Raw genomic sequence first — 13,326 nt, forward strand, 5'->3', positions numbered from 1 at the left:
AACCTTTCTCTATCAGGAAGAAGAAAACTAAACTATCTATTGGATTACAAACTGACCCAGAGCTGAAGTTTTCACAATTTGCAGGGCATTCTGTGACCTCCAAGAGAAGCGCTTTTGGGCAAGTCTAAGTGCAAAGAGACAAACGGAAACTGACAAAAATAAAGTTTAATGGTATCCAGATCTGAGAGTTTCTTGCACTGCCTACCTATAGGGTCACTCATTTCAGACCTCAGTGTGCTCTGTATTCCCAGTGCTTGCTGTAACACCAGCTGCAAGTCCCTGAAGAGCAAGGTTATTAGACTGAACCTATGTAGCGGAAGTGAATGCTTCAGCTACTGGAAATGGGGGGAAAAGGAGGTCAGGAAGTATGTGAGGCCACAGAGGAAGAAGTCATCTGAACTGTGAAACCCCAAGAAGTTTGCAGAAACAGAGCTCACGTCCACGCAAGCCAGGCCCAGGAAGAAGCTAGGGCTGCAGGCAACATCGGCCTAAAGGAACATAAAGAACAAACCTCTCCAGTGGACTATGATCCAGTCTTTGTATTCACTGGCAAAGAGGGGACCCTGCAAAGCTGTAACAGTAAGCATCCACTGCATCCCCTAGAAGGGACGACAACCATCAGCTCCAGATATCCATAAACACATGTTGCTGCATGCCCAAGAGCAGACCCCGGCTCATTAACTATCTGAGTTACCAGTGGGTTGAAACAGTTGCCGTCTTCCTTTTTTTAAAGGAGAAAATACTACAGAGAAGAAATTGTTGAACCACCTTGGCAGGGACACTTAGGGAGATTTCAGTTCTCAAACGTATGACAATGGTCCTGGGGAAAAATGCCTGCCGTTTGGGACTACAGGTTCCAGTTCCCTCAAGTTCTTTAAAGCCACATGATATGTCTCATGGAAAGAACAGCAATGCTCAATCCAATTCTCACCATGTGAGCTGGCATCCAATCCTTGAAGAACAGAGCTGTGACTCTGTTGCAGGCCAAAAAGTAAAACGGGCAAAAGACTGGAACGAGGAAAGTGCAAAGTGTCCCAAGAGAGAGCTACCTGTTGCCTTTCTTGGGCCACAGAGTTTGCTTTGGGAAAGAAAAGTCATTCTACTCAAGGAAGAAGGAAATATCTCACTTGAATCATCAGACAAGGTGATCCCATAAAAACTGATTTCACGGGAAAGACTAACACCCAAGCCACACTCATATAAGCTCCATTCAGCAGAAAGGCCTTGAAACACATTTATTTAATCTTTTTTGAATTCTATAATCTTTTTTTTCCTGTTTATTAAAAAAGGATTTGGGGTCATCAGGGTACAAAACCAGCTAAGCGCACACTGCAGTTAAGATTCCAAGCGCAAGAAGAAATTCAGACCAAGCGTCTAACTTCATCCAGTGCCAAACTAAAAGTCATAGTTGCTCCTACAATGGCTATGCCCTTCCCCTAGGCTTTGTGCTCAAAATGACCATTATCCACACGGGTGGATTCGAGGACACAGGCATCCAGATGCTAACAGCCAGGCAGAGAGCATGATCGTGAGGCACAGTTATAGAAGTACGACCATCCTGTGAGTAAACATGAATGTTTTGAGTCATGGGGCTGGCTTGACTCAATTACTTCCCCACACTGCTACCAGCACTCTCTCCCTTCCATCCGATGCTGTAAAAGAGATCATCTTTATGCTCCAGCATGCTAGTGGTAGGGGACGGAGAAGGTGCCTAAATATCACGTACCCACGCTTGTTACTCAACACCTTCACCTTATGACACTTATCTCAACAAGGAATGTTAAACCCATCTATTCCAAATCCTGTTTCAAGGCAAATTATCTGCATGGCTGGGAGAGGAAACAACTTACTACAGTGTCTTCCCTTTTCCCTCAGAAATAACATTTTCAGGCTGTGCTCGCATGTACCATTCCACCCAGGCCCCATCGTACACAGCGACATCTGGTTTGCCGCAGAGGTATGCCCCCAGAGCAACGTGGCAGGCAGTGACCCCAGAGCCACACGTAGCTACCAACGGCTTTGAGAGGTCCACCTTCTTCTCCTGGAACAGACTGTGGATTTGCTCAGGGGTCTTCTCTAAGCCCGATTCTGTGAGGAAATCAGTGAAGGGGATGCTCAGGGACCCAGGGATATGACCAGGCTCAATTCCTGGAGGAAAAGCAATACAGACAGGAATTAACCTCTACCATCTGGGAAGAGTCCATTGCAAAACCTGTTCTTTGTTTCACTGGACAAACTTTTATTTTTTGGTGCATTTTGTTAGAATAAATACATTTATTTTTGTTAAAGTTTGCTTTACTAGATAACCACTACTAATTAGACGCATAACCCTCAGAAATGATGGCTCTAACCCTCAGGTTACCAGGTGGTCAGAGAAACCTGTCATGAAGTTCTCTTCTTCCTGCCCTGCATCAGGGCAACCTGCTCTGCAGAGTCACTGAAAGAAGCACCTTTCCAGGTTCTGAGGGGAAAGTAGTACCGGTACCTGAACAGACTAATAAATACTTCTGAGGTGTATGAATGCTACTTTCTCCACCCCAGCCCTTCGTGAGACAGAACACATGGCTTTCCCCCCTCCTAAGTGAGCTTTCAACTAAGAGCTGCACTAGCTAGTCAAAAGGCTAGGAAGACAGGTGGATACATACAGGATAACCGTATTTCCCTTCACTGTCTCCACAGGATTCAAGTCTATGGGAACCCTAAATGAAGCCCCTGCTTATGACGCCATTGTCTCAGCAGGCATATTACCATCTCGGGGCTCTGGCTCTATTCCCCGGAACCGTCCTGCAGAACGTGCGTCCACTAGTTGAAAGCGGTGGGAATCCAAGTTATCTATGATGTCCTCATAGCTTTTCACCATGGACTTGTCCAAGGAGGCATGGAACTCAGAGGGAGCTACCTGACTCTTTCCAGAGCTCAGTGGATTCCCCTCTCGCTGCCAGTTCTTCAGGCCGCCATCTAGAAGGGAAACTGCTTCATGTCCAAAGGCCCGAAACATCCACCACACTCGGGGCGCAGAGAAGAGACCTTGGTCACTGCCATCATACACCACAACATGGGAATCATTCCCCACACCCAGCTTCCCCACGTACTCTGCAAAGTCATCAGCCTTGGGCAGCATATGATCATAGGGTGAAGTACGGTCACTGCACTGGTCAATGTCGAAGAAAACTGCACCAGGGATATGGCGTGCCTCAAATTCCTGCTTTGGGTCACGCTTCATCTTTGGCAAATACCAGGATGCATCCACGATCCTTAAGGCCAGTCCAGCTTGCTGGGACTTGATGGCTTCTGAGAGCCATTTTGCAGATACCAGAGCACGGTAGAGGAATTGCTGTGACATCGCTCCGGTGCTCTGGCCAAGATTACGTGATCTCTGGGGCTTGTCTGAACTCACCTGATTGCAAGAGGAAGAAGTTGTAAATTAGAAACCAGCTTTATGGAAAGCAACTGGACAAAGACATATGTTGGGGCCAAAGACTTTCTGGCCTGTGTCTGTACTTAGCACACTGAAGCACTGGCTAAATCTACAGTGAGGGGGTCAGATGCCCCCGTCCTGGGAATAGCGAGTTTCACAGAGCTCAGCCTAAACCCTGCCCTGACTAGGGCAGCCATGGCCGAGTCCTGCCCCTGGCCCGGCTTCCCCCAGCCCACCGTCCTCCTCCATCCAGAGACCTTCAGCTGCACTAACAGCCGTGAGAGGGGAGCAGGGCAGCCCCAGCCCTGGGAAACGGCCTCCAAGCGGCAGGAGGACGAGGGGAGCGGCGCCCCACCGCTCTCGCCGCCCCCGGGAGACCGTTTCGAGCCGAGGCCTTCGGTCGGCCCTGGCAGCTCTCACACCCACTGCAGGCGCGCAGCCTCCCGGGGCGCTCCCCCCCCCCCACCTCCCGCCGCACCGCGACATCCCCCTTCACCCCCCCGCCGCGGCGAAGAGGAGGCCGGAGCGAGGCCAGCTGGGGGCCCGGCCCGCGCCGCGCCGCCCCGTACCTCCGCGCTGGGGCCCAGCCGAGCCGCACCAGCCCTCAGTCAACGCCCGCCATAGCCGCTGCCAGGAGGGCGGGAGCCAGGGCCCGCCCAGCTGGCCGGTCCCAGGCCGCACCGCCCGCCCGCCCCCTCAAGGACCGCGCCTCCCCACAGCGGCCCGCGGTGGAGGGGTAGTGTGGCGCCGCCGCCGCCATTTTGTGCGTCCCCTAGCCGGCCTGCGCCTTAACCCTCGCCCTCCCCCCCCCCCCCCCGGCCGGCCCAGCCCGTTTAGCCGGTCGGGGAAGGCTGGTGTCGCCCTGCTCTCCCTATGCCGGGGCCTCTCGCCCTGCAGTAAACGGCGGGGGGGGGGGGGGGCTGAGCTCCCCTCCTTCCACACAGTCGCTGCTAAGGGTAATGGAGCCGTCTCCAGCCCCGCTGAGGGAAACGAGAAAGTTACCCGGGAGGGAGACGGCGCCAGCTCGTCCCTCCCGTGCGGACTGATTGGCCGGGGCTGGGTGCCAGGAGGCTGGGACTGCGGCCTGGCCTGCCCCACCGCAGCCTCTGCCTCAGCCTCAGCCCTGGCCCCAGCCCCAGCCCCTGAAATGGTGTCGCAGGTGCTCCCCAAGGCGCTGGTCACTGCCAAATGGCTCTCGGAGGCTGTCCGGGCCCAGCGGGTCGGGCCGAGCTTGCGGGTGTTGGATGCCTCTTGGTACCCCCCTCAGGAGCGAAACGCCCGGCAGGAGTTCAGGGAGAGCCACATCCCCGGAGCATCGTTTTTTGACATTGAGGAGTGCAGGGACAAGTCTTCCCCCTATGACTTCATGCTGCCCAGCGAGGCCCACTTCGCCGACTACGTGGGGCACCTGGGGATCAGCAACGACACCCACGTGGTGGTGTACGACGGGGACAAGCTGGGCACCTTCTACGCCCCCCGTGCCTGGTGGATGTTTCGGGTCTTCGGGCACAGAGAGGTCTCTGTGCTGAACGGCGGCTTCAAGAACTGGGTGAGGGAGGGCCACCCTGTGACGGCAGAGGTCAGCCAGCCGGCACCGGCGATCTTCAAGGCCACGCTGGACAAAGCCCTGCTGAAGACCTTCGAGGAGATGGTGGAGAACCTGGGATCCCGGCGGTTCCAGGTGGTGGATTCCCGCCCAGAGGGCCGATTCCGGGGGACCGAACTAGACCAAGGTAAAAAGAAAGTAGGAACAGGACCTGCCCTCTGCACTGGAGCAGAATGATTGTTGCTATCAGTCCAGGCATAGCAACTCCTCTTGGCCAGCAAACACATTTTTCTAGCGTGCAGGCGCACCTCGGCCTAACCCCTTGATTTATCTGAGCGCTAAGGGATCCACAGTTGAGCATTGAAATCCCCATGCACTCACAGTATTTTTCCTTGCAACTGGTTGTAAAGCTGCAGGAGAAAATAACAGGGAGAGGAAATACCCTGAAGTCTGCACACAGTTGGCTCCAGGATCCTCTATCGCACACCCTGCAGAAGTTATCAGACAGAATGCAAACATGGGATGTGAGAGCTTCCAGGGGGTTGTTGAGGGTCCTATCTAACACTAACAGATGCATGCTGTTAGTATCCATACTCAGTATCCATATGCACACCTCACCTTAATGCACGAACAAAAGCCCTGGGTGTTTTAGGCAATACTGTAACCCAAGGGGTGTTTTTCTCCTTTCTCTGATTCCCAGCTAATAGAAAATTTGCTTAACTTGATCTTTGTCCTTTGGCTCTTCGCCATAAATCTAACTATCTAAAGGAAAAAAGTCCCAAACCCTTTCCCAAACCTATGTGCTCTCACCTTCTTTCTTCTGGATGCCTCAAGTGACAGAAACAAAGATTGATTTTTGTTACCTTGATAGAATACTGGACGTGGAGGCCGTAGGGGTGAGAGAAATACTGTGCAGTAGGGGCAGCTAATAAAGCAGCACTCCTGGAGTGAAATTTGAGTTGACTGCTAACGGAGGCCGTTACTGTAAAATCTAAGGTTTGGTATGTCACAAAATAACTTCCCCTCTGAAAAAAGAGTCACAGACAGTTTAAAAATATGGAGTTTAAAAAACAAAAATACACCCAACTACAGTTACTTGCTCTGAGTCAAATTCCATTCCATAGCAGTGGATGGGCAACAGGCTTCCGTGATTCTGTGGCCATGCTGTGCTTCGGCCTTACAGGTGGGTTGTTATTCAGTCTTGGGTGTTTTATTATGTATGTATTGCTCTACAGCCATCAAGTGTGAAAATTTTGTACCACAGATAACAAGCTCTGAGGTTTTGATCTTGAAATAAATTCCTATGGACAAACCTCAGGACTTCTTGGCTGTAATGGGTCTGTACACCTGGTTCACATAAAGCACCTATTGTGAACACCCAAACACGCTTGACCTGTGCTACAGAAAGCAAAAGGTGGGAGACTTAATGGGAGTGATGGAGGGGACCCTCACAGGGAAGGATAAGCAGTTAGGCTTACTGCTCGTTCTGTTTCTTTGCCTATTTCAGCCCATCAAAGTGAAGCTTGAACGTTAACCTTAACTTGTGAATAAAATGCTCCTTCCTGGGACTTGACAGATTTCACATGTCTCTTTCCCAAAGTGGGAGTTGTCACCAGGTGACAAATACTGCAGCCCCGACAACGCCTTGAAAACAGATTTTTTCCTTTGAAATGAGTCAGTGTGGAGCAGTTTATTTGTGGTGGTCCAGTTTTGCTTCCTGGAGCAGATCCAGCAGGATAAGCACTCCAGCTGCAGATGCTCATTCCCCAAGAGCTTGACAGCTTGCTAAACCAAGCTAGCCATTAGCTGCACTACAGCCAGCAGTGGGTAAAAGGCAGTGCTTATGCCTAAAAGAGCAATTTGAAATCAATGCTGATTAATTTCAGAGGTCATCCAATCAGGGAGGAGAAACGCTGCATGCAATTTAGAAAAGAGGAATGGTCTTGAGGCTAAATAACTTGCTGCGTTCTCAGGTGATTTCAGTTTAATTATTGCTTCAGCTCTTGACTTTCTAATTAAGTCAATTAATCTCTCCACTTCCATTATCTCCATCTCTAGAAGAGACTAATTTCAGCTCACTCTTTGTTTGGTTTTTAAGCTCCTTATGGTAGGAATTAGCTGCCCCTGTTTTATTTTTATGCAGCAGCTACCTTGCGGAGGCTCAGATCTCTGTTGTGGTGTTTCAGATAAGCCATACTATCTGGTTAATTTTTAGCTGTTCAGGGAGGTTTACGCAGGTTGCCAGGGAATGGAGAAAGATGGATATATCTTTATGTCAGGTCTCATAGCTCTTAAATACAGGCATTGCTTTGGATGGAAAAGAAGCTTAGGTGTTTGTGTGTGGTGGAACAAGCTCCTCAGGTGTGCAGTGTTGAGCTACGTACAGAGTGGTTAAAGTGGCATGTTACTGGAGGAACTAGCAAAGGCAGGCCCAACTCTGTTCACTAGCTGTGATTCAGTGGTGGCCAAACCGGGTTCTACAAGGGCCTATTCACTCAGGCACAGTAGGGTACTAGTCCAGGAAGCCCGCCTGGATTGAGGCAATCCCAGTAATTGAGGCAGAATATAAAAATAATTATGGGAGCATTACCTGTGCTGGTTCCCTCTGAGCGTTTGGCGCAGAAAACAGGGAACAGGAATTACAGGCTGAACAAATGCATGCAGAAACATTGGGAATTTCTGATTGCCTTTACAGACAGCTGAAAAAGGGGGAGAGACAAAAAAATCTTTCATCTAAAAAAGAAGACAATCCCTAAGTTGCCTAATGGACTTCTAGCTATTTTTATTTCTCCTTTTTATTGGCCCCAGCCCTTGAGCCTTCCCTTTTTTCCTTGCACATATACTGCTCTTCAAGTTTTTTCTGTTTTCCCAGTGCACCCTGCCCCACAAATACAGCTTTTGCTAAGTTTGATTATTCAGTGGCAGAAGTGGGAATGATATGCTGCTGCTCCTTCCCTCTCTTCTGTAACCAGAATGTGCAGTCTGGACTGACTGGCTGTACTGTGTACATGGAGTAGTACCCCATGCACAGCATGGAGAATGAGAGACTTTATCAAAGTCTATTTCATCTCAGAGGAGCCTACAATCCAAAGATGTCCATCTGTGTGACAAGTTTGACAAACATCGGCCACTAGGATCTGTACTGCACCCATGCTAGTTCATAAAGGATTGACTGTTCTGGCTGTGCCCGCAGTATTTTGACATTGGTAGCAAAGGCATTTTGATCTAACTGCCTGGACCTTGCAGGGAGCTGGCCAGGACTGAGCTTAAAGTGTTCTTTCCAGTGAGTTTGTGTGAGATCATTAATGGTCCGTTCCAAGGCATATAATTTGAATGAAAGAGAAAGATAAAAAAGGAGACAATGGAGAGGGAATTGGTGGGGAACAGCTGTTTGTGCTCAGCTAAATCCAAGACCTCAGGGAGTTAAATATGGACAAGGCACGTCTTCCATCTTTTTGACTTGACTTTCATCTTTTTGACTTCTTTGACTGAGAAAGTCCATCCGGGCTTTTAGCAAAAAAGGGAAAATTTTAGAGAATTCTAAAGAAGAAGGGGCTCAAGTCTTAGCTAGATAAATAACCAATGAAAAAAAAGACAGTGATATTTAAGCAGAGAACCTAACAGATGTGGAAAAGGGGATTAAACAATGAAGAAGATCACGTATTAGAGGTTACAAAGTGTGAGGGAGGATTGCCAGAAGCCAAGAGGAGTGAGACTTAGCAAAGAGAATTAAAACAAATAACAAAAGCTGTTGAAGCAAAATGAATAAAAAGAAAACATGGGAAGAAAGAATAAGTAGGGTTGCTATGGAGTTAGCAGGGGTTCAAGATGAAAGATTTTTTATGTATCCTGACTCTGCTACTGTTTTTTTCTGAGGATAAGTCTACAGAGTTGGGGGAGGAGTAGCAAGAAGAAAGGGAAAGAAGTGGAAATGATCATTTCTAAACAGGGAATAAAAAAGTGTCCATGTGCTCAGAACCATGGGGCAGATGATCTCCATCCCAAATACGTGTTGAAAATTGGTCATGTGACCTTGCAAATCCATGAGAAGAGACTATTAATAAGTAGCTCACATTAGAGTATGGTTCTGTAGGGCAGAAACACTAGCAAAGCTAGTTTTGTATTTAGGATGGGAGGTGCACTGCAATCTGGGCAGCTATTAATCTATTAGCATAGCATTTATAGACAGCAAGGCTTTCAAAAAACTTAAAGAAAAAGTATTTGAAGTGGACGCAAAATAGAATAAAATACTTTATTGAACTTATACTGCAACTAAGGACTGTGTTTCTTAAGCAGCAGAATTGATCTGCCAGAGAACAAAGAGAAGTGAGAATATGCATGCCTGTCTGATCCTTTCTTCTGGCCATTGCAAGCAGCTGTGAGGTAGATTTGATCCATTTGGACTTATGTACTGTGTACATAATATTAAATAGGCATTTGTTAGTTAGTGTGAGAAGAGAGCAGATAGCATAAGGAACTGACTGAAAGGGAGGTGAGGGAGGTAAGAGTAGCTTGCGCTGGAAGCAGATCTGTTGGGCTGGCAGAAGTTATCGGCAGAGTCCAGTCATTGGACTTCTGTGTTTTATTTCGTGTTTTTGTGAATCATCAGGGCACTGAAAATAGGGCAGTGCTACTGAAATGCCCAGCTGGCACAGCCTTGGGGAGGTTTAAATGATCATATGGGGAGCATGGTGTGACCTTACCAAGTGAAGTGAATGAAATGATAGAAACGATAGTTAAGTATAGCGCTACAGAGAGCAAGGTTGAATACCTAGTTGCAGTAGATACTTTATTGCAGGCATTTTTGTTACGAGCTGAGGTCCCACAGTTGGAAACAACAGTAATGCTTGGGTGAATTAGTTGTTGATTGCAAGAGCCACAAATGTGATTTGACGTTGAAAAGAGCAATACGAACCTCCTGTCTATCAATCAAGGCGCTAGGAAACACCACTTCCTTATCCAGAAGACTGGTGGTCACCTAGAACTGTTTCTAGGGTGGCCTAGGCAGTGAAGAGCATATCTAACCAGACCTTGTTGGGTTTAGGCTAAGGGCCTGATGGCTGATGGAATTGCCGAGTGCTTGCCATATATATATTGGAGTGAAACCAGAAAGGGAAAAAAGCTGTTTCAGCCACAGGGCAATGTTAGCTCAAGGATAAACGGCGTATGGACGGACCATGATGCATTTAAGTTGGAAATGAATGTTCCTCCTCATCTGAGCAGGATGGTGCCCAGCGGGAGGGCTCATGGCAAGAATTCAAACGGTTTCTGAGATAGATACTTTTATGAGAGGGGGCCTATAATTTGACTACTGTAATAGCTGGGAGCAAGGCTCTGTAACTCTAGGATTCCTTTCTGGAGTTTTTAAGGGTGACTTAATGAATCTGGCATGGAGTATTCTCTGTATTATGAGAGAGGGGAGTGGATGAATCCTTTCCCTGTTCAGGTCCCAGCTGTGTCCATCCTTGCCTTCCAGTCCTGTGTTTCTCTACTGTTGTCCTAGCGTGGAGTGAGTTGGTTAAGATTTTCTCTACCATTAGTTCTTAAGCAGTCTAAGTGACTGTAGTTATGCAGTGTCAGCTAGTTCTTTCAGCTGAACACCCGCATACATGGTAAATGCTATTTCCGCAGAATTCCCCATTTTTTACTCATAGACCACAAGCACTAGTCTTTCTGGCTCCAACAGACTTTTGAATCTTTGGAGCAAAGAAATCTCCCTATAGATGAGAGGCAAAAATGCTCTGAAGTGAGACTGTTCTTTTCAGATCCGCTCAGCTTATAACTGAAGATTTGTGATCTCCAATAAGAAGGGAGGGATACAACCCCCTCCTCCCCATTGTAAGATGTGTGAACAGTCTAGAAAAGCAATCATGAATATGGGGCCTGGAACAGCTACAAAGTGAATCAGTGGCCCAGCAGCCATCTCCCAGTGAGAGCTGGGGCCCCTTAGTTCAGCTCCAGGCCTTCTTAATATCATTACACTTCCCCTGTGCTATAGGATGGAGGGATAGTTTAAGACCACTGTTCTGTGGCTCATAGACTTGTCTGTGTTGGTGTGATCACCAGTACTGCAGCAGAGCCTAGCTGAAATCCCTCAGCAAAGTTCAGGATCAGGACCATTGACTCTGGGAAAATGATGGCTTAACCCAGGTCTGTTTTCCCAGTAATATCTGCATTCTGAGAACTACAAAAAAGGTTTTCTTGCGCTCTTTCTTTTCTCCCTCTGTCACACAGACGCTGTTAGTGAAGTGGGTTTTGTAATTATCTGTACTGCAAAGACAGGAACTGATAAGCTGTTGTTTTCTGGAACTGGAAAAAAAAACATGTGGTGAAAGCACCAGTTCAAAACACTCTTTTTTTTAACATAAACCCCTCCAAACAGAGCCAGAAGTCAGAGCAGTTGTTCTCCCAACTTTTCGCTGCAATGCTGAGCTCTCCTGAGGGACACATGAGATGTCTAGTGGACAGCAGTGTCAGATTACCAAGGCACTGGAGGTGGGTGAGTCAAGAGGCAAACAGGGTCTAACTAGAACAGGGAGAGCTTTTGTGAAAGTGACTCAGGGCAGCTTCCAGTGTCTCCAGGCTCTCAGTCTTTGCCCCGCTGTGCAAAAATCACCTACTCATGACTCCCAGAAAACCTTGTCTTCCTGTTATGACATGGTCTCTGGGAGTGATGAAACTGCAGTGTCGTCATGACATCTATTGCCCAGTCTCTGACTAAGTATATTTTAATCATTTGGCTTTGACAAAGGTTCTGTGCCCCAGTCTCCCCCGTCTCCTGAAATCAGTCATCCTACTGACTTTTAGGGCAAATTAAAAGCAGAGATTACTGTTTCTGTGAAACTTTCCCAGGGCTGTGTCCTTAGAAGTTTGAACCTATCTAGGACCATTCCCTGGAATGCATTTTCAACCTAATATTTATCCTGCTCCATTAGAGCTTGATTCAAAGCCTGTCAAAGACATCAGAAAAACTTCCATTGAGTGTAATGCACTCTGATTAAGTCTATAGTGACAGAGTCTGAATTTCAAGGGCATGATGAAAATCTCATGCATTTATTTCTGCTTCTCTTTAAAGACCTTTTTCTTGAGATCCGACTTTCAGCTTGCCTGAAGTGGTTAATTATGTCAGCAGAAAAACAGAACCCATGCTGATTTCATCCATGGAGTGGATATAAAGTGATACAGAATCTAATTTCTCACTTCTCTGACCGAGTTGCCCTGGGATGGCTTCCTCAACATGGCTGGCTTTAAGGTTACTTTGCTTTTCTGAAATACAGTCTTAAGGTGACACAGGAATAAACTGTGAACAGAGAACTATTTTCACAAATTTTACACACAAGCCACATTTTTTGCTTCTGAAAGCTGTGTTACACTGCTGTAGACAGCAGGCATACTTGGGAAAGGCCAGAAAATATCCTGCTGCATTTCTCTGTACACAGTTCTCATTAACCTCTTTGTTAAGATCTTCCCTGTGTTGTTTTCTCCGATTCTTGTCGCATCGAGGTCTTCTAAAGCTTTTACGTTCCTATTTCCCATTGCTTTCGGTGGGGAAACAGTTTTCTAAATATCCTGGAAGATTTGACTTTAGCAAAGCCGAATAATCTTTATCTTCCTCTTCTTAGCACTGTACTGCTTTGCGTCATCATCATCATCACCTGAAACAACTGACTATCTTGAAAAGAGAGACTAGAAGCACCTGCAGTGATGTCTGTCTTTAATGTCTCTTTTGTAGCTATTTCTCATCACCTGTGTTAACACCTCCGTGCTAACATTTCCTTTATTTGTCCACTCTTGCAGGGCTGGAATCTGGTCACATTCCCGGTTCTGTGAACATACCATTCCACTCATTCCTAACAGAAGCTGGCCATGAGAAGAGTCTTGATGAGATCCAACAAATGTTCCAGGAGAAGAAAGTGGATCTCTCGAAGCCCCTGACTGCCACATGCCGCAAAGGGGTTACGGCATGCCACATTGCCTTGGCAGCCTACCTGTGTGGCAAGCCTGATGTGGCTGTTTATGATGGTTCCTGGTCAGAGTGGTTCCATCGTGCCCCCCCTCAGTACAAGGTCTCTGAGCTGAAACGCAACAAGGCCTAGAAGGAAAGTTATTGGCTTGGGCAGTGAGATGTAGCAGCTCTCTCCAGCCCAAAGTACAGGGAAAGAGAGGAGGTAGAAATAAAGGAAAAACATGCTGGTTTATATTTTGTCAGTTTTTCTAAGAATGATCGGTAGATTTTTATCCCACCTTTCAGTTTCTCGTCATGAATAAAATCTGCTTCTAAGATGATGCATCTCTGAATAGCTCTAATTCTTCCCTTTGGCCCATGACCGTCTTGTACTGGCTGGGAAAGGTAGCCTTTTTA

General features: G+C 47.4%; 2 protein-coding genes across 2 annotated transcripts; one reads left to right on the forward strand and one right to left on the reverse strand.

Annotated features, from left to right (window-relative positions):
* Positions 1-1,209: 1,209 nt before the first annotated feature.
* On the reverse strand, positions 1,210-4,120 carry MPST (mercaptopyruvate sulfurtransferase). Its single transcript, XM_068942971.1, has 3 exons — positions 3,988-4,120; positions 2,749-3,397; positions 1,210-2,148 (listed from the first exon to the last, which is right to left on the reverse strand). Exons 2-3 carry the CDS (start codon positions 3,341-3,343, stop codon positions 1,850-1,852), a joined length of 894 nt encoding a protein of 297 aa, XP_068799072.1. The 5' UTR covers positions 3,344-3,397; positions 3,988-4,120; the 3' UTR covers positions 1,210-1,849.
* On the forward strand, positions 4,031-13,250 carry TST (thiosulfate sulfurtransferase). Its single transcript, XM_009684369.2, has 2 exons — positions 4,031-5,151; positions 12,762-13,250. The coding sequence occupies exons 1-2, from the start codon at positions 4,566-4,568 to the stop codon at positions 13,058-13,060; spliced, it is 885 nt and encodes a 294-aa protein (XP_009682664.2). The 5' UTR covers positions 4,031-4,565; the 3' UTR covers positions 13,061-13,250.
* The last annotated feature ends 76 nt before the right edge of the window (positions 13,251-13,326 follow it).

This window comes from Struthio camelus, chromosome 1 (assembly GCF_040807025.1).
Source record: "Struthio camelus isolate bStrCam1 chromosome 1, bStrCam1.hap1, whole genome shotgun sequence".
Classification (NCBI taxonomy): domain Eukaryota; kingdom Metazoa; phylum Chordata; class Aves; order Struthioniformes; family Struthionidae; genus Struthio; species Struthio camelus.